At 43.0% G+C, this 20,832-nt stretch overlaps 2 protein-coding genes across 2 annotated transcripts in view; one reads left to right on the top strand and one right to left on the bottom strand.

The window, feature by feature from the left end:
* GALNS (galactosamine (N-acetyl)-6-sulfatase) overlaps nt 1-17,636 on the bottom strand; it is a 45,488-nt gene extending 27,852 nt beyond the window's left edge. Inside the window, exons 1-9 of the mRNA XM_009326973.1 lie at nt 17,513-17,636; nt 16,189-16,263; nt 15,013-15,115; nt 12,003-12,146; nt 9,978-10,044; nt 9,734-9,861; nt 8,768-8,907; nt 7,454-7,557; nt 1,124-1,260 (exon numbers count right to left, since the gene is read on the bottom strand). Coding sequence (XP_009325248.1) covers nt 1,124-1,260; nt 7,454-7,557; nt 8,768-8,907; nt 9,734-9,861; nt 9,978-10,044; nt 12,003-12,146; nt 15,013-15,115; nt 16,189-16,263; nt 17,513-17,636 — 1,022 coding nt within the window. The remainder of the gene's footprint in view (nt 1-1,123; nt 1,261-7,453; nt 7,558-8,767; nt 8,908-9,733; nt 9,862-9,977; nt 10,045-12,002; nt 12,147-15,012; nt 15,116-16,188; nt 16,264-17,512) is intronic.
* Nucleotides 17,637-20,390: 2,754 nt separating this feature from the next.
* The window catches only part of TRAPPC2L (trafficking protein particle complex 2-like), a 5,304-nt gene continuing 4,862 nt past the window's right edge, over nt 20,391-20,832 (top strand). The window contains exon 1 of the mRNA XM_009326975.1: nt 20,391-20,465. Coding sequence (XP_009325250.1) covers nt 20,391-20,465 — 75 coding nt within the window. The remainder of the gene's footprint in view (nt 20,466-20,832) is intronic.

Here is a 20,832-nt window from a genome sequence, read left to right as displayed (position 1 = left end):
AAAGTCCTTGGCTGGTGTAAGCATTACCTAGCAACAACTAAAACATCGGTGCCTTATCAATTTTGTTCCCATCCTAAATCCAAAACACAGCCCTGTACCAGCTACTAGGAAGGAAATTAACTCTATCCCTGCCGAAACCAGGACACAAGGGATTGGTGTCTGCAATGAAATTCTCTTTTAAAACAACAAAGAAACTTTACAAACTTTCGGAAGTGAAGACGGGATAGGCTGTGTTTGAGGAATATGCAATGCCTCATGTCAGCCACTGGCTGAGCTCTCAGGTAATACTGCACGCATGCTTCTTGTGTTAATGGGCACAAAAGCAGTTTTACGGAACAAAGCCTTATGTCCAACACAGAAAAGAAGTCAAATATGTTTTCCATGCATATGTTTCCTCCCTGTCTCACAGAGAAACAATATGTTTGTATTCAGATTTCCCGGGCTGCCAAATTCCTCATCAAAATCACAACTACAAGACCTCTCCTGACCTCCAATCCTTCCAATAAGAGAGCCAAGGATCTTTGCTGTCAGATATTCGTGCCTGTACCCAACAGCTGACAGCACTCCTCCATGCCCATAAAGATCCCAGGTCTTTAACCCAAATTATTGGGTTATCTATTATCTAACCCAAATTATCTATTCTTGCAAAAGCATCCACAGAAACAGGACCTTGGGAGGAGGTGGGTTTCCAGTTCATCCACAGCAGCCCAGCCTTTACCTCCAACCTCTCTCCAGCTGGGGCTATAAAGACCCAGCATACTCTTGGACATTTTCCCAGTAATAATGTATTCTCCCCTACCCAGGCTACAGTTCCCAGGCTTTTATCTCCCCTGTTGCCATATGTTGTTCCAGGGATCCCTGCTAACCCCCTGACATTTTCATCTGTCCGCAGACTCCGCTGTATGGCAACACGCCACATGTCAGGAAATCCCACCTCTGCTTGCACCACCAGAGAATTAGCGCATAGCGAAAAGCTTTGGTGCTACCCCACCTCACTGAGCAGGAGCAAAGATGCATCAATTCAGTTTATAAAATATTTCTGCAAGCCTGATTTAAAAAATAACCCCAAATGGCATCACTTCAGTTTGGAGGCAAGGGTCGGAGGTCTGGGCTCATAACTAACCTGTCAATTAGCTTGCCCTGCAAGATGGCAGGTAAAAGGTCGATGCCGTCAATCTGTCTGTCACCGGGAGGCTGCAGTCCCGCCAGAGAGAGGCTGGTGGTGAAGAGATCCATCACGTTGCCCAGCTGATGACTGACCTGAAAAATCAGCAGAAACGCATTTGCAAAAAGACCTTCAGTAAAAGCCAAAACGAAACAGGCTGGTTTCCACCAAAGCAGAAGTATTGCTTCCTGAACCTTCTCCGCTAAGCATCTTTTGAGAACATCTCCCTTTACGGTGCTGCAGTCACCAGCAAACCTCCTATTAAAATAATAAAGGAGATGATCCATAATTCTCCACTTCCAGGGAGCATTTGCATTTTGGTTCACTTTTTCATTTTCCTCTCTTTCTGCTCACTTCTCTCTATGCATCTACTTTACAGGAGCATGTTTTCGCAGAGTTCAACTTAATTTAGCAAATTCCAAGTCATTTGCGGCTTGAAAAAATCAGCACTTAAACCAAGAGGAAAAAAAAAAGTCCTTGATTTGTTACCTCTCCAGGTCATCTCTGGAGTCCAGAATACCCTGAGAGAGTTCTCAGAAAGCACACGGATAGATGGATAATAACAAAAAGAGCCTGATGACTTCATCTGCAAACCATTTCCAACAATTCAAGAACTGTAAAGTTGTGGTATTTTTAGTATGTATTTTAATAAGGGAGAAAAACATCTGGTTTTGGCTCCAATGGAGATGTGCAAGCTTCCCCCCCCCCTTGCTTTTTTCTTTTTTATTCCTTAATTGGAAGACATACTTATCTCTCTGGTCTTAATTATTTATATTTGAAAAATCTAAAAAGTCTGTTCTGACTGATTTTTTCTGAATCTTTGCTCCCATCCTCCCTGTGGTATGCTACAGTGATCTGCCGTAGGATGTTTAATTAGCCAGCGACACACTAAATTGAAGCAGATACATTCAAATCAAGAGCAAGACTGTTTTGCACCAGGATGCACCAGCACAAGATGCGACATGAAAAGAGCCTTTTCAGCCGTACCACTTGTTCGGAGACAAGAAGCCATCTGATACAAGCCCACATCTGTAAGTATGGAAGCACTTTCTGACTGAAATCCAAGTCCTAGCAGCAGCCTTGCGAATGTCAGTGTGAACATTACAATGCTGGGACTATCAAAGACTTTTTATCTCCGAATCCTCTTTCTACGCACAAATGGACCCCAGCCTGTAAGCTGACACTAATTACTTAAATACGACAACAAATGATAACATGATAAATGAATTTTTGCGAGATGCTGGCTCAAGAAAAAATAAGCTGAAGGGAAAATGCTATTTTTGCTGGGACACTAAGCCTTTTATTAAGAGACTGGGCTGAAAAAAGTGAACAGTTAAAGGAAGAATTAACAAGTTAAAAAAAAAGAAACTGGAGAAAGCAACATGCAGGGGACTGATTACAAGTTTCACATTGCAATATCACATTACTTGATTACAGTAATTTCAAATTTTAATGGCTTTCATTTATCAAAAGGTGTTGGCAGGAACACATAACATTAAAGCTGCATGCAAGAATACTTCCACAACTCTTAAGAAGAAATCAAAGTGCAAAGCTCTAAGCACAAGAGGAAGCCTGGCCATGGAAACCCTTGCCCAGGAAAGCAGTTGGATCAGTAGATCTTGCAGAAGGCCTCAGGCATCTGAGGTTAAGCCTTATTCATGGACATTGCTGCTGCAGGCAGCCTGAAAGAGGTCGTGCTCAGCCTGTCCTTGTAGGCAGCCACAAATAGAGATGAGCCCACAAATCCCTCACAAAAAGCACATGTATACACGAAGTTCCCTTTCTGCATGGAGAAAAGGATGGGGGTCTTCTGATACACAGCTGTGGAGAAGGAAACAGAACTGAGCCCTCCAATGGGGTAACCCTGCTTCTTCCTCTCCCCGGGGCCATTTGGCGAACGTGGACCGCTGGGGAGAACCAAAGCTGGCTGTGCCATCCACGAGATTAACTGTGGCAGGCAGTGCTGCGTGCTCCTTGGACCGTCCCCTCGCACAGGCTCTTCTCTGGTCTCAGATGTGCACGCAAAGAGGACTGACATTAAAAAAAAAGAAACCAAACGGTACACACGCGTTCCAAAAAAAAAAAAACAAACCCAAACCCAAACCGTCAGCTCACACATTACAGAGCTGGACGGCCTCATGAGCCACTGGTGTTGGGAACGCTGCACTCCCTGTGAAGTCGAAGGGGATTACAAGTGCTCAGCATCTCGGCAAAGATGCTCAGTCCCTCGAGGGCTCATCTGCCAGCTAATTTACCCCGAGCATGCCTTTGGAGAGCTGCGGGGTCAGCAGAACACCATATGCAGAGCTCAGAGTCTAATAAAGAGGAGATCTGGCACATGCCTGCTCCCTGACAACTGCTACGTCAGGAGCAGGCAGGCAAACTGGTGTCTGAGACTTCTTGTAATTAGGTCTCTCACAATTTATAAGGCAAATCCGAAAGTCACTTTTCTTCTTGTCGCTCCATTCCCTCGCCTCAATCTTTTGATAACAGGCAGCAAGAGGCAATCGGTGACCTGAGACTCGTGCCTCTAATATCACCTAATTTATACATCGCCTTGTGACAATCCTGTGGGGCCACCATGGTCTTCTTGCACTGGCCCTCACTAACCATAACCAGATGTAGATGACTCTCTTTAATCATCCAATTACGTTTCTGGTCTCAGACAACATTTTTCCATGAAGCAGAGAAAACTTCTTAAGGAAATTAAATGCCCATGCCACAGCCACTTGGATTTATCTGTGCTCTGCAGCACCACATTGAAGAAGGGGAGGGAAAAAAAGGTTAATATTCGTATAAAACTTTGAAGTATTTTCAGAGAAAAATAAAAAAATTACCATTTTCTCCTGTCAACAGTGCTCTTTCATTCTAGTTGCCTTTCCCATTTTTATTTATTTTTTTTTTAAGAAAAAGAAAAATCCAGAGAGGGCAACAGCCCAGAGAAAATAAATAATATATAAAAAAGAGTGAGATCAGATATTGCTCGTATCAGTGAGAAACAGCCGGTATTACGCACGTAAGAACGGATTTTTCCCCCCCTCTTTCCCCCCCTTCTTTTTAATAAACTCTCCGTATACACATAACGTCTTTAAGAAAATGAAATCCTTTTGCTGTGGGCCACGTCGCTAGAAGAAATAGTCACCACTGCTGTTATCAGTGCTTTCAAGCTTTAACTCTGAATCAAAGGCGACAATTAATAAAGTCGCCCCCGCCAGGAATGGAAAGGAGGAAAGCTAAATATTTGAAACTGGGTGAACAAATGTCAGGGTGTTTTTAAATAAAATCCTTTTACAGTTATCACAGCGAGCAGACCTGATATCCCTGTCTAATTCAATTTCAATTTGCGCCCCATGGGAGATAGTGAAGAAAAGGTTGCAATGCTGTCTTTGGGTTGATATGTTCTTTTCTCCTTCAGGAAGCAGGCACGAGAGAGGAAGGGGAGGAGGGTGAGGGAAGAGAGGAGGAGGATTCAAATACCAACAGAATATGATTCTTTTTTTTTTTTTTTTTTTTCCAGCTGGATCCTTCCAGAAGGCAGATGTGATGTGGGGAATGTTGAAATGCTGATTTGTTGTGAATTCACCTGGAAAACATAGCTGAGGAGGAAACTGCAGAAAGGCTGTTTGTGTGTGAATAAATATTCCTGACGGGGGACCAGAATTAACTGAATGTTGATGCCAAGAGCAACACGCACTCTCAAGGCATCTCTCTCACCCAAAAACCTGCAAATTAGCCAACTGCACCAATTATCCTAACCTCTATCAATGTCCTGCCAAGTGTTCACAATCCTGTCACCTAACTTGTTTAAATAAAAAGGTACTCCTTTATTTAAGCAAACAAATGTACCCTTTAATAGAAACAAAAAAACCCAATCCTATATATCAACAAGATATTAATAAACTGCCAGATCCCACCAGCAGGATGAGCCTTCCACCCAATAACTGGATTTCACTGGCCAGAGACACAAGCCCTCTTATTCTGGCTGAAGTTGTGCCAGCTGAAATGGTTGCTGGACCTCCGCCTGCTCCTCAAAACGTCCACGGCTGGAAAGGAACAACCGTTGCACTGGGAGCAACACCAGCGCAGGAAGGAGGAGTTGACCCTTCAGCTTTGTGCTTGGCACTCCTGAGAAGCTCTTTGCTCCCACCCTGGTTCAGGGCTCCCAAGCCTTTGTTTCCTTCAGCTCTTTTGAAAAGAAAGAGCAACGAGAGACTTTGAAGCAGTTTTCCCACATTTTACAGCTACTTGGTCTACGCAGGACTTAGGCTGACTAGTTTAAACTCGCAGTCAAGAAGATGTTGAAGCTGAAGACTCCGTAAGATACAGAAAAGAAGCCAAAAATGTACTAGCAAACACGTGCCTCTTCGCTTACTATGTCAGTGAAAGAGGTGATTATGAAGCAATAACTATAGGCGCCTACAGGCCAACGTAGCGTGAGCTGTATTACACGGAAGCAATGCCAAACCTCTCACCTGCGGTCAGTGCTGCTGTGGGTACCAGTGCTGGAGCCTCGATGGCAAGAACACAAGCAGAAAAGACATATAAGTAGCTATCACATATTTACTCATCAGTAGCATCATACGGGGGTCTAACTCAGAGCAAAGCAGCACATCCTGGGGACAGAGTTCAGAACAGACTTCTCAAGGTGCCCGAGTGGAGCCCAAGAGGACATCTGGGAGCGTAACACCTGCACGTGCAGACATTCGGCAGGCAGCGTCATGAATCGGAGCCCAGGATAGGGAGGATTTAAAGTTAAGCACGTGCTTAAGTGCCAAGGACGATATCAGCAGTGGTGGAGGAGGGGATTTTTGGGCGCATACCTGCCCAATAAGCCTTAAGCACACTCTCCAGCTCGCTGAGCATGCGAGCTCATGCAGGGGCTCATGATAGCACGGCGTCGGTCAGTCCACCCACCGATGCAAACACGTTAACTCTGCACAGAAATGACTGTTCACAGGAATTCAAACAGCAGCTTCAACTGTGGCCTCAAGCAGGAAGCCATGCATCGCAGCAGGCTACTGAGAACGTTCTGCACCACATAAAGCTTCACTGCTGCACTACGTGCAAAAGACTACCTGTGAGAGGGGTACCAGCCAGATACAGTTAGAAAATAAGCAGGCACGATGATTTCTCTACTCATGTTCTTAATTATCCTCAGTGTTACTACAATGGAAAGAATTTTTAAATTTGGTATTTACTTGTCCCCATTTATAATGCATGTTTACTTTTAGCACATTATTCAGTTTGGACATGGAAAACAAAACAGTCAGCTTCAGTTTCATGTTCTCATATGCTAGCCCAAGGCTGTTGTACTTGGCTTGTAAAGGCTTTATGGAAATGTTTAAATTTAAACAAAAAGACTGTTTTCATTTCAAACTAAAAAAATAATAAAACATCCCTAGTAGGTTTTGTGAACTCTTTAAAAATTATGAAACCAAACTACCCTTCTGCCCTCAGCTGCAGATCTAAGCTATCTGTTGGCTTCCTCCTAAAGGATAAATTATCATTATCCTGACTCAATTAAACCACCGAAAAGGAATGCAACTTAGAAAAATGTTTTATTTATGAATAGTTTGCAGTCTTAAGCACAGCGCCCAGTTAATGAAGTATCACTTTCTTCAGGGATGAGAGATGCTCACAAAGGGGAGGGAATCTGTATTATTTACTGTGAACCCTGCCTGCAGAAGAATTGATTGCATCTTTCTTTAATGAGAACTGGGACAAGAGAGGCTGGTAGTGCCACTGGAGGATTATTTTGAAGTGATCATATCTGAATTTGTGTACAGGCAGGAAAGAGCAATAGTCTGGTATCTAGACCTCCCCGAGTGGAACTCTTATCAAACACCAAAGCGAAAGCCGTTGAGGGTCAAATCGCTTGATACTTCAGGGCACAGAGAGTGTGTGTGGGCAACACACTCCTGCTCCAGACTGGGACGCACGTTAGCAATGTGTCTTTATACTCCAACGTGTTCAAACACGTAACCCACTAAAAATACTGTGGTCCAAAGGACTAAAGGGTTTAAATAGAGCAGGAAGATAAAAAGACCAGACCGCTTGGTGCTCACAGAAGGGTTAATCATAGACACTCCAGATGCAAATGTGCATTCATGAACAGGAATGGCATCGTTCTCTAGGGGCAGTATTCAGCTCCTTATTTAGACAAGCGTCTTGACTGACACGATGGGCATGTTAAAAGTCTGATCCAAAGCCCACTGAAGGCAGCAAGAACCAGTCCATTCACTTCAGTCCACTTAAGACCGATCAGAATTGTTAAAAGCAGACACTTACCCCTCCTGCAGGTATATGTCCGGGCCACCAAGCAATAGCTGGCTCTCTCATGCCACCTTCAAAGGTGGTTTGTTTGCCACACAGGAAACGACCATTGCTTCCTCCTAGAGAGAGAAAAGAAGCCATAAAAAACACGGTATGACAATATCATATTTCAAAGGGACACTGTCAACTAGGAAATTTTTAGGCTAGTTTTAAACGAATTTTCACTTCTGTATGAATGCTTCTTCAACTAACACGTCCAGAGTTGTTTTGGGGTTTTTTTGTTTTGTTTGTTTGTTGTGTTGGGGTTTTTTTAAATATCCCTTTATGGTGAAATTTTAGGAGTGTCTTTTCAGGTCAGGGAGCAAGTGACAGTTAAACACAACTTGCTATCAACCAAAGAGAAAAAGCCAAAAACCAAACAAACAGAAAATACTTCGCTGGCATTTTCCTTCCCTTTAAGGATGTTAACTGCTGTTTGTAACTAAAGGAAATCTGACACTTTCAGGCAGAAATAGTATTTTTTTCATAATCCTTTTAAAGTACCAGAGCAGTATTAGATGCAGATATGAGAATGAGAAATATAATCACGCATCCCCTGAATGTTCACTCTCAGAGACAGCAAGTGCTTTGCAGGAATGTCTGGGGTTTTAACCCAACCTTGTAGCTAAGCTTGCTGAGGAATAAACAGTGAGGTCTTGCAACTGATTCCAGGTCACACAAAGTCAAACACAGTGGTTCAGCTGAAATCAGAACTCAGAATACTCCCTGCTCTGTGGTCCAATAACCACGAGACAGCCTGCCTCCAAACAGAAGAGAGTGGGTTAGAAAATCAATTTGCAATGACTCTGTTTGAGGGAAACAATCATTTAAACAAAAGAAAACTTGTGAAGTAACAAAAATACTTTTTCTTCTTGATATTTTTCAAGAGAGCTAAAGAAGGAGGGACCCTTCAACTGTCTGTAAGTACTCAGAAAGCTCAAATACGCATTTGGCAGATGGAGAGTAAACACCCTGCTAAGTTATTGTGCCTGGTCCTAAATAAATTAAAAAATATTCACCCCCTGATAGTGGAGCACAAAGTGGAAACGCACACAGGTGAACAGCCACACTGGGTTAGGCCAAAAGTCCATTTAGCCAAGGATACCTCCTCCAACAGTGAGCAGAAGTAATGAACATAAGCTAACTCTAAATGTAAATGCTCTGCATTTTGAGGCTTCTCCTAACTGCACAAAGGAAAACCCCACCTACAGGTCTCTCCCCCCCCCTAGACATGGAGATTTAAGCTTTGATGTCACAACCCCAGCCCAGGTTTATTCATCTGAGACTCACCTTCTTTAGGAGCTGAAATGAGAGCAGCCCCATTATCAGAGGTGAAAAACACAAAAGTGTTCTCACTGATACCCAGCTTCTGAAGATGTTTTAGGATTTTTCCAATGCTATCATCAATTTCTCGCACAGCATCCCCATATCTGAGGCAAAAGTAGATGCAAAACATTAAAGGCAGCAAAAGAGGAGAAGTGCCATACAGCATAATGCATTGCAATCAGTCACAATGCTTTTAGTGGACATAATTTATACCTGCGCTGCAGAGAGAAATACTTCTTTGTGCATCAGGTACTGTAAGAAGGTTTTCCATTGTCACTGCAAAACCCGTGTCTCCTATCTGCAGAGAGCAACCTCTCTTGGGTATTAAGAGTATTAAGAATTTGTACAGACGTGAGCCACTCTTGGACAGAGACCAGCGACTGATATAAATTTAGCTACAAAGTTCTCAAATACAGGCAAAGCCACTTTGCCATAGACTTGAAGCTAATAACATAGTTTTGCTTATGGATGCTGGTTTGAAACTGCACTCTCGGAAGCAAGGCTCACAATACCTACACAGCTCTTTGCCTCCTGTACATTGGGTCTTGCATGCACGCTTTTCTACTTGCTGGTCTGATTTACAGGCTTTTAAAACAGGCACTAATCATACAAAAGCCTTCCAAAAAGTCATCTGTGCCACATACAGCACTTCATTACTCACACAACTGGCAAAGGAGCTTAGACTTCCCCTTCTCCCCCATTTTAGTCACATGATCTTCATTTCAGATTATAGCAAAATTACTAAAGAACAATCCAAGCAAAGTCCTCACTAACTAATGTATGTCAGCACACACATACACTTTTGAGAAATGATCTGCATACTTGGATCTAATAAACATTGCTTAGGTTTTCTGTTTCTGCAGCATGAGGTATTAATTAACACACACACACCCCCCCAACAAAACCAACACCCACAAAAACAAGACTTACAGTCCCCTCTGACTAGTGCCCAGGAAATGTTTGGAGGCATAAACAGGAGCGTGGGTAGCATCAATTGCCCAGTATAAAAAGAATGGCTGCTGGCTGGCCTGCTGCTTGCTAATAAAATCGAGAGCTTCCTGTAAACAACAATAAAAATGAACTTAACGGAGTCATCCTCTGCCATCTAAATCTCTCCAAAAAAAGAAGCATAAAGTCACTGCGGCTTAGAAACCGGTATTAAAATAGACAGTACCTGCAGGTAGATCTGAGTCAAGTTGGCTTCACCCGTCTTCAGATCAATTTTGAAATCTTCATAATACCTTAAGACAAAATGAATCAGAGAGAAAAAAAATCAATCCTAGGGAATATACAACATAAAAGGCTTTTTCCCCCCACCCTCTACTTACTGTGTAGGTAGGTGACAAACAGGTCACGTTGCTACTCAGCAAACTCTCTTCAGATATTAAAGAGAATGTCACCATATTTTTTCTTATGAGAGAAAGCAGTGAAACAGCTAGATCCAAATTAACGACGACTGCAAGTTTTGGACAAACCTGAGCCACCGACCTTTCACTGTTAAGCTATTAGAATAGGGGTAGTATGCTTAAAGATCTCATGCCGCTACCTCTTCAATAGAGAGCTGTTTGATATGTGTGTAAAATTTCCAGAAGTACACAACTTCCAGTGAGATAGAGCAATCCTGGAATCAGAACCTGGGCTGCTTTGAAAACATTATGTTTGAAGTATCTTTAGACACCAACTAAACAAAGAAGGGTGGGGGGCAGTCCTCAGGAGAATAACAGCAAGGGAAATAAGATGATACCAGACTCAAAAGTGAATGGACAAGAATGGCACAGACTGCAGACTTGGAGCATAGAATGGTGTTACGCAAACTGACAAAAGGTTATTACAAACAGGAAGAGAAGAAATAAAGAGGTCTTTCAGTACAGAACGGAACCAGCTTCCAAGAGAAGTAGTGGAGTGAAATCATCACAGGAAACCTTTAGGGTGCAACGGGATAAGCAAACATCTCTCAAGGGAGGCACTGTAGGGCAGTCACATCCCTGGATGGTCCACACGCAACAGACAGGTTGGCCTTGGTACTCAGGCCTTTATTAATCCTCAGAATCAAACCTAGCTTCATATTTAACAAGCTTCAACTTTAAATTTAGACGGTAAGGTAGAGATGAGGAAGACAGGATTCCTACAAAAAGTGGTTTAGGAGTTTAGAATGAAGTTTAGTAGTCAACTACCATGCCGAGTCTCTGAGGTGCATCAATACCGTAGAAGTAGGTCTGTATTGTCTCAGCTTTAACTGGAAAAGTCAGAGTGCCACAATCACAACTGAGAAGCAGCAGGCACTGCCCAGGGAACAGTGCTTGAGTACCCTTTGCTGCCAGCATTGCCTTCAAAACCTCTTCTTCCCCCAGGAAGCACTATCCTCGCTTCCTCTCCTAGATGTGAAATTCACATACCTCTTGACAGTTAATCTATGTCTTCCTGTCTCTGTCTGCCTTGTGCATTTTCCCACAAGGCTTTCCCTTAATTCTGTCTTAGCTCCAATGCCAACCACCACCCAGGCCTTGTAAGGCTGGATATTGGCCATCCCCAGACTAGAGGGAAAGTCCTGTTCAAAAGTATGACGGCAAAGCAAGAGATGAGAACCTGGCACAGAATCTTGTAGAGTCCAGAAATATGAATGGGTTTAGAAAAGAGACAAGAGTAGTCCATGGAAGTTAAGTCAGTGGCTATTAAAGATCTGGACACAACCTTCAGTTTAGGAAGGTGTACAACCATACAAGAGAAGGACCATTCTGCATATCTGTTTTCTCATACCCTTTCTATAAGCATTCACTACCAGCGGTCGTCACAGAGTATAATGGATTAAATAGGCCTTGGGCCTGACCCAGAAGGGCTGTTCATGTCTTTCATTAACTTTTACAAGCGTCTTTCCTGCACTGGCTGACTGCTGAACTGCAGGATAGTCAGGGCAATCCGCAGTAAGCATCTCAGATCATATATGAGGCAGGATATTCCCAATGCTTGACACGCTACAAAGGTCCTCTTTGGTGAGGTGTACTTCACCTCCACAGGGTGAAGTCCCTGTAGATCACTGCCCGTCCAACTGAGCCTGTAACTCCGATTCTGAAGCAACTGCTGTTTTTGCCAACCCCTTTTCACTGAAATGGGTTTGCTACGCTAGCACTTATCTTCCAGCACTGTAATGTCAGCAGGGAAAGCAAAGAAAATAACATTACCAGGCAAGTAGCTGAATTACCTGCCAATCATTTCCCAGTCCCTATACACAGGGATATTGGGGAGCGCTCTGTTATCAAAAGGTCCAAAATGGCAGTTCGGGGATCCAAACCATTCATCAAACCCATGCTTCAGGGGGTGGAACTGGGGCCTGTGACCCAAATGCCTAGGAATAAAAGAAAGAGATGAGTTAAAATTCTACTGCAAAGAAGCAAATAATCATCTCATCAGAATGGCATGCAAGAAAACAATCTTTGCCTAAGAAGAAAAACTTCAAGCGTTTTAATCAAATAAATGACTGCAGAGCACTGTCTTGATCTTTCTCATACTTGTTGCAAGTTCATCCATGCAAACTCGCTCCGGTGCTTACATATATCCCATTTTAGTCTACTGCCCAATCTTTGTTTTCCGTTATTTCCTTCTATTGGTGTCTTCTCTCACAGTGTCTCAATGATCTGAACTGATGGACTACGCTGCCCAAAGCCACTGCAAAGACGCACATAATGTTTTACTTAAGGATCCTGATCTATGACAAGTCATTTTTATACCACTAAGCTGTAAAAACACAAGGTAAAGCTCATGAAAAGTACCGTTATATCTGCATTCCCTTTATGGAGTATTCATGCTGCCAAAATGGTACAGAGAGACCTGAATGTAAATGAGGATGAGTTCTTTACGTTCACATGTGAACATAAGACACGTTTAGCTACTCCTGATGACAGCTCCATTCTACCATGCAGCTTAAAAATTCCCCATCCTTAACTTCAAGATGAAGCTCCTCTCTAATCTCCAACTTCTATACTGCAAATTCTCCATTTCCTTCATTTATACTATCTTGAATATACAGAATGCCCATCCTCTCCCGGTCTCTAAAGGAGATCTTTGTAGCTTAGTGTTTATTGAATCATTCCAGCTTCCACTCACAAGCCTGCATCTGCAACCTCTCCATTTTGTGCCATCACCCTCTGCACACTTTCTGAACATAAGGGGCATAAAATGCATTACCTGAAGTAAAATGATCCACGGTGTTATTCTGTTCTATTCCAAAATGAGTTGTAAGAGAAAATAATCATCATTCCAGCTATGATCATATCTTGGTGATGTAACTAAAACTGCAAGTCTGACCTGCAGGATTTTACCCCTTCCTCATTTATACGCATGATAATACAAAGCTATTTCTGGCTGTTTATACCACAAGGGACATGAAAAAATATTTTATTCTAAGAAAGCCCTAAGAGAACTTACAGAGGAAGAGACCTGAAAAAGGTATCAAATAATTACTGAGATGCTGATTATTCTCCCCCTCTCGCAACACAAAAAATAGAGAGATATTTAATGAAATGCAACAAATTCTAAACCGATTGTGGAAAATACTTGACTTGCAAACATATAATTAAACTGTGGAACTTACTGTCACAGGACACCCTGAAAAGTTTTTAGAAGGGATGCTGAAAGGATATAAAAATCTGCTGGAAAACTTAAAAATCTTTACAAGCCCTAAAATTCTATGCGTGGCTAGGATGAGACTCCAATTTAACTATCGTACTTTGCATTTCTTTACACCTTTCTAGGAAGCAGGTGGTGTGCACAAATGATAGAGACCGCTGCTGTACAGTATCACTCCCTAGTCCTGTCCAGGAGAACAGTTCTTGGGTGCACAACGATAGTGCACTTGCACGTTCATATTTAGTCTGCTTCTTGCTAACAGCTGCAGGTCCTTCCAGATTTGCTGTTTTCCAAATAACTGCCTGGAACCAATCTGTATTTGCGTTGTTTATTTCTTTTCCCTGGGTGTATGAATTTACATTTATTAGCACTGAACTGCATCTTATTGCATTCAGCCCACTGATCCGATTCTTCATGGCCACTCTGCTGTTTGGATTTGTGGTAATAAATAATTCACTGTCTTAGGTTAGTTTGCTTTCTTTCCAATTTCAGCAGCACCAGTGAATCCGACTGCAATTCAAACTCACTCTTCTCTAACTCATTAACGAAACCGTCAAATAAATTGTATCCCATTACTTTCCTAAACAGTATCCCCCTGTCACTACTCCTGTCCGAAGTCTCTTCATTAACAATTTTTCTGTTAACCAAGCAGTACTCCTCTGGTGTCTATGTAGTTTTGAAGTTGCTATTTATGCATTTATTTATTACAGCACTGTTCCAAACTGTGAATCAACTGTTCAGAGATCCCCAGGCCCCGTGGGATTCCATTACAGCCCACAAGCACATTTGAAATTCGAATGTTACAAATGCACCAGTTTCAACTATTACACTGTTAACTCCACTGTGCTTGTTTGATCTGAATATCTTCCAGGCTATTCCCTTCCGATTCTTCACAGACATCACAAAACATTTGTTTTTAAAAGTCCTTCTGTATCCTCTACAAAGACTATACTGTACTTCCATGAAAGTCCATAAAGGGCAATATTCACAGAGTATTGGATCAGCCCTCTAGGTCTTTTAAAACACCTAGTATCAACTATCCCAATCGAGCCTGTTCCTATCCACCCTGCCCTTCTACACCTGATGAACAATCTTCAGTGTAGCCCTGGAGATGTCTGCTTCTCTATTTCTATACCACACACTTCTACCCCGCCAAAAAGCAGCTTTCACAATTTAGTCTACTCTATTAACAAAAAAACCCAACATATAGCAGGGGCCAAAGATAAAAAGCACGTAGGTGCTCAAGGCAAGTTCCAACAGAACATCTCGGTGTTTTTTGAGAAAATCAAGTAGTGCGATACATGGATGAAAGCACAAAGAGTTGAAGGGTTTATAAATATATATATATACACACACACCCCTGTTTCAACTCTTTGTATGAAGATATATGTATGTACTTGTCACGGTAACACTCAATTCAGAAATTGGTCACAGCAGGGGGGAAGATCCACCACAGATTTCAAAAGTTGGACATCTGAGCTTCAAAACAGTTTTCTTCCTGCAGTTCTGGCTGTTCCGCTGCTCCTTCACAATACATACACGCGCATACTGAAATCTCAAAGCAAGAGATCTTAAAATAAGTTTACCATTTGCCAATGATCTTATTGATGTAGCCAGCTTTCTTCAGCAACTCTGGAAGCAGTAATTCAGAATCTGGGATTCCTCCTACTATATCCTGTGGCGTGTATGCTGTGTAAAACAAACAAAAAAATTCTTTCCGACTCTTACAAATATTAGAGCAAACAGCTTATGGCTACCCATCATTAGAAGCACCGTTACTGGATCAGAAATAGCAATTAGTTTGAAGTTCCAGCAATATCACTCCTTGGAAGTCCTCCCAGGCCGCGAGATGAAGAGAACAAATTGATTCAGAGAGATCAAAGGGAGATCTCCACCCACTTGCACACCACGGCCAATAATAAAGGGGGCTGCCATCACAGAATGAAGGCGAGACCCTTGAAAGGGGGGGGTCGTAAAGAAAGCAAGTGCTTTAGGTATGCATTGGAGTTGCCTTTACTCTTGCAAATTTGCTTTGTATTTTCTAAAACGAAGGCATTTTTTTCCTAAATCACATGATCGATTCTCTTGCTCAGAGTGCAAGAGCTGAAAGAAACTACGTGTCTCTCACAGTCCACAGTTCTCTGGCCCTTGAGACTCTAAGGTGCGACTTTGGTTAGGACGGAGATAGCCGAGCACGCTACGTCCTGATATGTGCTGATACACAGTGTGAACCAGTAGGTAGCTGCTGATTCTTGCCCAAGCTTGCATGGTCGCACGTGGCGTCTGTCACACTGGAAGCAAAAATCAACCCAGAAACGTTATGAACTGGTAATCTGCCCTGGAAGCACCATGGGCACAACAGTGCTATAAAACTGCCAAGGCTGAAATGGTTAGAAAACTGGCTGCTGAATAAAACTGTAAGCAGCTTGTTCTTTACTCTGGGCGTTAGCGTACACCCCATGTGACTTACTTTCACCAGACACCAATTAGACTGCCCAGAGGAAACACTTCTCAGCCAGCAGAAGCAAATGGATTAACCAGCCTTGTTTATGTCTCTTAATTTGAGGAGGTTTTCTGCTCGATGAGGAGGAAGCAATGCGTTTCACACTTATTACCAGCAGTTAACATGGTAATCTTTTTGTGCCACTCTGGAAGATCCACAGGGGAAGATCACCGAGCCAAGCCTTTGTTCAAAGCAAAACTTCCTACAAAGCACAGAGGGAAATCAAGAGAGGAAGGCAAATCAGGAATGAAGCCCGTACCATTTCTGGCATGTGCATTCGTGGTGTAAAAACCATTCCTCACTGGGAGACGGCCCGTCAACAGTGCTGCCCTTGCTGCAAATAACAACAAAAAAATGTTTTCTTTACATGCATTCTCTGCTTAATATTAATATTATCATATTAAGGCTGAGGACAGTGCACTGACTGAAGCATGTCAGTGTCCTTTTGCCACAGCCAGCTACTAAGATCACTCACATTAGAACACACAGCAACCCCCCTCTCCAGTGAGCCATGGAGATAGCCAGGTTCTGATACGACACCATTTGAGTCATTCCAGGACAAACCCGACTGAAATTTGGCCCCTCTATTAAATTACCCACTGCTGAAGAGTAATTACTTTCAATAGTCAATGTAGCAGCCCTCCTATCTCAGTAATTCTAGAAGGAATACCTGACGTATATATGTAAGAAGAAATGGTAACACAAGCTGATTACATGCTTAAGGCTAAGTTTTCAAGCTTGCCTGAACAAAAGTCATGCAGTAGTGAAGAAAGAGCTGTCCAGCTTTGACAATAAAAGTCAGGTCCTGACTGCAGGAAACATTTAAACAGATGTTTAACGTTAAGCATATGCAGTGCCACCACTGGACGTAGCAGGACTTCAGCATATTTTAAATGCCTTTTCTGAGCAATGTCGTCATCAGCACACTGACAAATTATATCCAAAATGACAGCCCAAATAAAAAGCCCCTGTTCCTCATTTTTGTTCCGGTTCTTGGCTGCCAATCAGGTTTGAGGAAAAAAGAAAGAAAAAAAAAACAACCCACCCCACAGAAAAACCAGGAAGGATAAAAATATCTGCGTCTCCCAGACCCAAACGTTTCTTTTATCTATTGTCCCTTCCCCAAGAATCTTGCAAACCACCAGGGTCCAAAGCAGGACACAACCTGCTGCCATTCCTTGCATGAAAGTCTCACCAAAGCCAATGGAATCAGACAAACTCTGTACAAACTATGTTCAGCAACAATTTAGACACCGCTTTGTCTGTTTATCCCAAAATAAGAAAGATGTAAAAAAATGCAACGACTGAGGCTAGAATACTAAACCAGAATGTTTTAAAAAATCCTTTAGCTGGACTGATTTGATCACTAAAACACGGCTTTGTATGAACCGAAGATTGTATGTTTTCCAATCAAAACGTAAATAAAAAGGGAGCAAAATGCAAGATCAAAGCACCAAATCCAAACTCTGCCCTGAGGGTAATCACTGGTTTGGTTGCTAGTTCATGTCAGATGCTGGCAAACGTCCCAATCTTCTCAGGAGGTGGCATGCTTACATGCTAGTTCAAAACTCAAGTTTACTCACATGGAGAACAGAGGGGGTTGGCAGTATAAAAATCCAGGAAAAGCATCCCTTCTGAAGCCATCTGGTCTAAGTTAGGAGTTTCCTTAGAAGGCTCTCCGAAAGCTCCCAAATCACCCCAACCCATCTGTAAAAAGAACACACCAAAAGACGTAAAAGTACTTTTACTCTTCCACAACAACAATGCTTCTGGGCCCACATAACGCTTTTATTGTATCCCTTCATTTCCAAATCTTTATAGTGCTCATCTCCTTATTTAGGGAGTACTTCACAGACGTGATAAAAATGATCTTCCCCAACCCTGTGAAGCAGGGAACTGTTACAGTTTTCATTGGCAAACGGGAAACTGAGGCACGCCTGAGATTAAATGACTTGCTAACAGGCATTAAAACACTTGCAGGGGAACTGGGTAGGAACCCCAACGCCTTCACTCTTACTCAAGTGCCTGAAGGCTGGCAGGCGCACACGCACCAGGGAGGAAAAGGAAGTTACACCTGATCTGCTCAGTGTTGTACAGCTGCAAAGTCTGACCCTTCAGTCCCTGGCTACGTGGTTTTGTGTTGGACCATTGACCCCAGGACTCCATCTCAGCCTGCTGCATCTATCTATCCATCCATCTGTGTATTTGTAATTAGAAATGCAAGGACAAGGTCTAAACGCAAAAGCAGTGCTGCTGGAAGAGAGAGAAAGTGTTTATTTTAAAATCAAGCTCTGGAGAGAAACCTGCCAGAGGCATCATATGCCATTCTGCTTATTTGCAAGACAGCGGTTTCACCCTGTGCCTTCCTCCTAATTCAGAGAGGTCACACGCCAGGAGAACCGTAAAATCACCATCACGTTGTCTACATTTGTTGCTGAAAACTATTACTGGTAATAATACAAATAAAAGTAAGTGTCTTAAAACAGAAGGTTCTAGAAGGGAGCAACTTAATGAGCAATTAGGCACCACAGTTGCTGGAGATTATATTGTGCTTTAAAAGAGGCAATAGCTTTTTTTAACACAGATGCATATCAGGTGAGCAACTGATACGGAGGGCATAATGCATCGAGATCTTTAGAAAACCATCTGTCTGGTCCCATTTGAGAGCCTAACATTTACACTGCAGTGGTGCAGTTTGGGAAAGAAAATTGCTGGAGAGCTGCAGAGCCGGCTGTTGAGGTTTGAGCGAGGAGCAATTAAATGTTACCACCTAACGCTAGGGTGTGGAATTAAAATGGACTCAATGGGATCACCCCCGAGTTCTTGATTCTTCAGTGTCTTTATCATCAAGGAAGAAAGAAAAAAAGAACATCGTGTTGCTCTAATTCACACACAGTGACAGAGCCACAGAAGTTACTGAAGGATCAAAGGAAAAAGACCATAGAGATGTATTTTTAATGAACAGCGTATTAAATAAATAAATAGTTCACAGAAGCTCCAGTCAGGATCCGTGCCTCATCACGTCTTGTACCGTACCAACAGTTCTAGACTGGGATAATCGCTGCCCCAAGGAGCTTTCACGTCGAAAATTACGAATACCAGCTTGGGGGGGGAAATAATCCTGAATGGAAAATTGAGATGGACTGCCGGAGGCTCAACTGGCCAGAAAAACTAGGCTTACAAGGTAATTATCTTGTACAGGAGTGTAGAAACACTATGAAATCAACAGTCATGTTGAATTGGCAGAACGGAGCCAAACAGGCGATAAGAGCTTGCCCACCCTTCGCGTCACAAACCCACCCTCATTAGCTTTTTGAGTAGCTTAAAATGGCACACGACACATTTCTACTACAAACACACCTGAAAGATGACATGAAAATATTGGAAGAGAAGCAAAACAGGAAGATGGCAGCAACTTGAACGTGTTGGAAATGAATATATTTCCTTACCCATGCGGCTAAGACCGCTACAGGGTGCAAAAGTGAAAAGACTTTTAGTTGGAAACAAATCTGTGTCTGTTTGAGCAGATTATTTCTGCTCTTTAATGATTTATTGCCTTTTTTTTTTTTCTTTCCCCAGTTCAGAGAGCAAAAATTAGCGGAATTAGTTTTCTTCTTGTTTAGATTTTCAGGAGGCAAGTTTGGGTTTCTAAAACATTTCCTGAAACGTATTGGAGTTTCTTTGTCTACACTTGTAGATGCACCTTATTCAGCGCTACTACAACTACATCCATCGCTGGTATTAGAAGATATCGCCACAATTATTTTTGTAGGCTACAAAACCCAGCCTTAACTTCAGAACGATTCTACCAAGGTTTGAAAAAATCACCAAAACATCCTGGTTTTCAACATTTACCAGCCGGTGGAATCCTTCACCAAGGACTGTGGAGTTAATTGCTGATAATGAGTGATCAGTCATTATGAACAGACTGATAGATAAGATGATTAGACTTCCAGATAAGGTATGTAGTTGTGTAAGCACCGATTCCAAAAGACTTGCATATGGGCTTGACTTTGTAGATCTGAGAAGTCTCATTTGTTTTCAGCGGGACATCCACACGCAAGGAATAACGAGAGGTTTGTGTGCCGTGTACCTAGCGCCGGTCACCTAGGGCAGCTCTGCCCTGAAGGAGGGGCAGGGCAGGGATACCTGCCTTCCTTTCATTTCTTCACTGCTTTTTACACAAAATCGGGAAAGGACTCGAGAAAGAAAGCAACCGAGCGTGATGGCTTTCAGAGTAAGTACTTACAAACTTATTTAAATATTCCTGCTTATTTCAATCAAACTTCTCAAGATCATCCCATCAACCCGTGAGCTGCGCCTGAATCACTGTGCTGAAGACCTCTGACCATGAATCACGGTACAGACCCTATTCACGTGCTGTCCCGCAGGCCTGGCCTACCGGCAACGGGAACAGATGTAGCAGACGGCTGAACGCGGAGGCCACGCCACCTGGAAGGGATGACGTGTGAACCCGGACACTGCGACCTAGGTGGGATCGTGCACATGAGGGAGAGCTCTGCTCGGCAGGAGTCAGTGAGACAGAGCTCTAGGGAGCACAAAGAAGCAAATAAATGCTCAAGACACGCTCTCAAAACACAAGTCTTGCCAGGCCCAAAAATGGCCCTTGATGTGCACTTAGGAGGATGTCCAGAAAGAGTGATTTGCAGGATAAGGCTCATGGGGAGCCAACTTGATGAAACCTCTATTTAAAGTCCTCTGCCTCGGCACCAGTACAGCTTTGGACCTAGCCCACGCGCCACGATGCTCCCGCGAACTCGGGGACGACCACCACGGCATCTCTCACATGCCGTGCGAACAAATCTCCCGGGCATCGGCAGAACGTTTCTGACAGCGGCCCTGCCCGCAAGGCGCTGGTGCTCAAACCACGCCCCGCCAAGCG

This window comes from Pygoscelis adeliae, unplaced genomic scaffold (genome assembly GCF_000699105.1).
Source record: "Pygoscelis adeliae isolate BGI_AS28 unplaced genomic scaffold, ASM69910v1 Scaffold727, whole genome shotgun sequence".
Lineage (NCBI taxonomy): Eukaryota > Metazoa > Chordata > Aves > Sphenisciformes > Spheniscidae > Pygoscelis > Pygoscelis adeliae.
The sequence above is the reverse complement of the archived record's forward strand: the minus strand, read 5'-3'. Positions and strand labels throughout refer to the sequence as shown.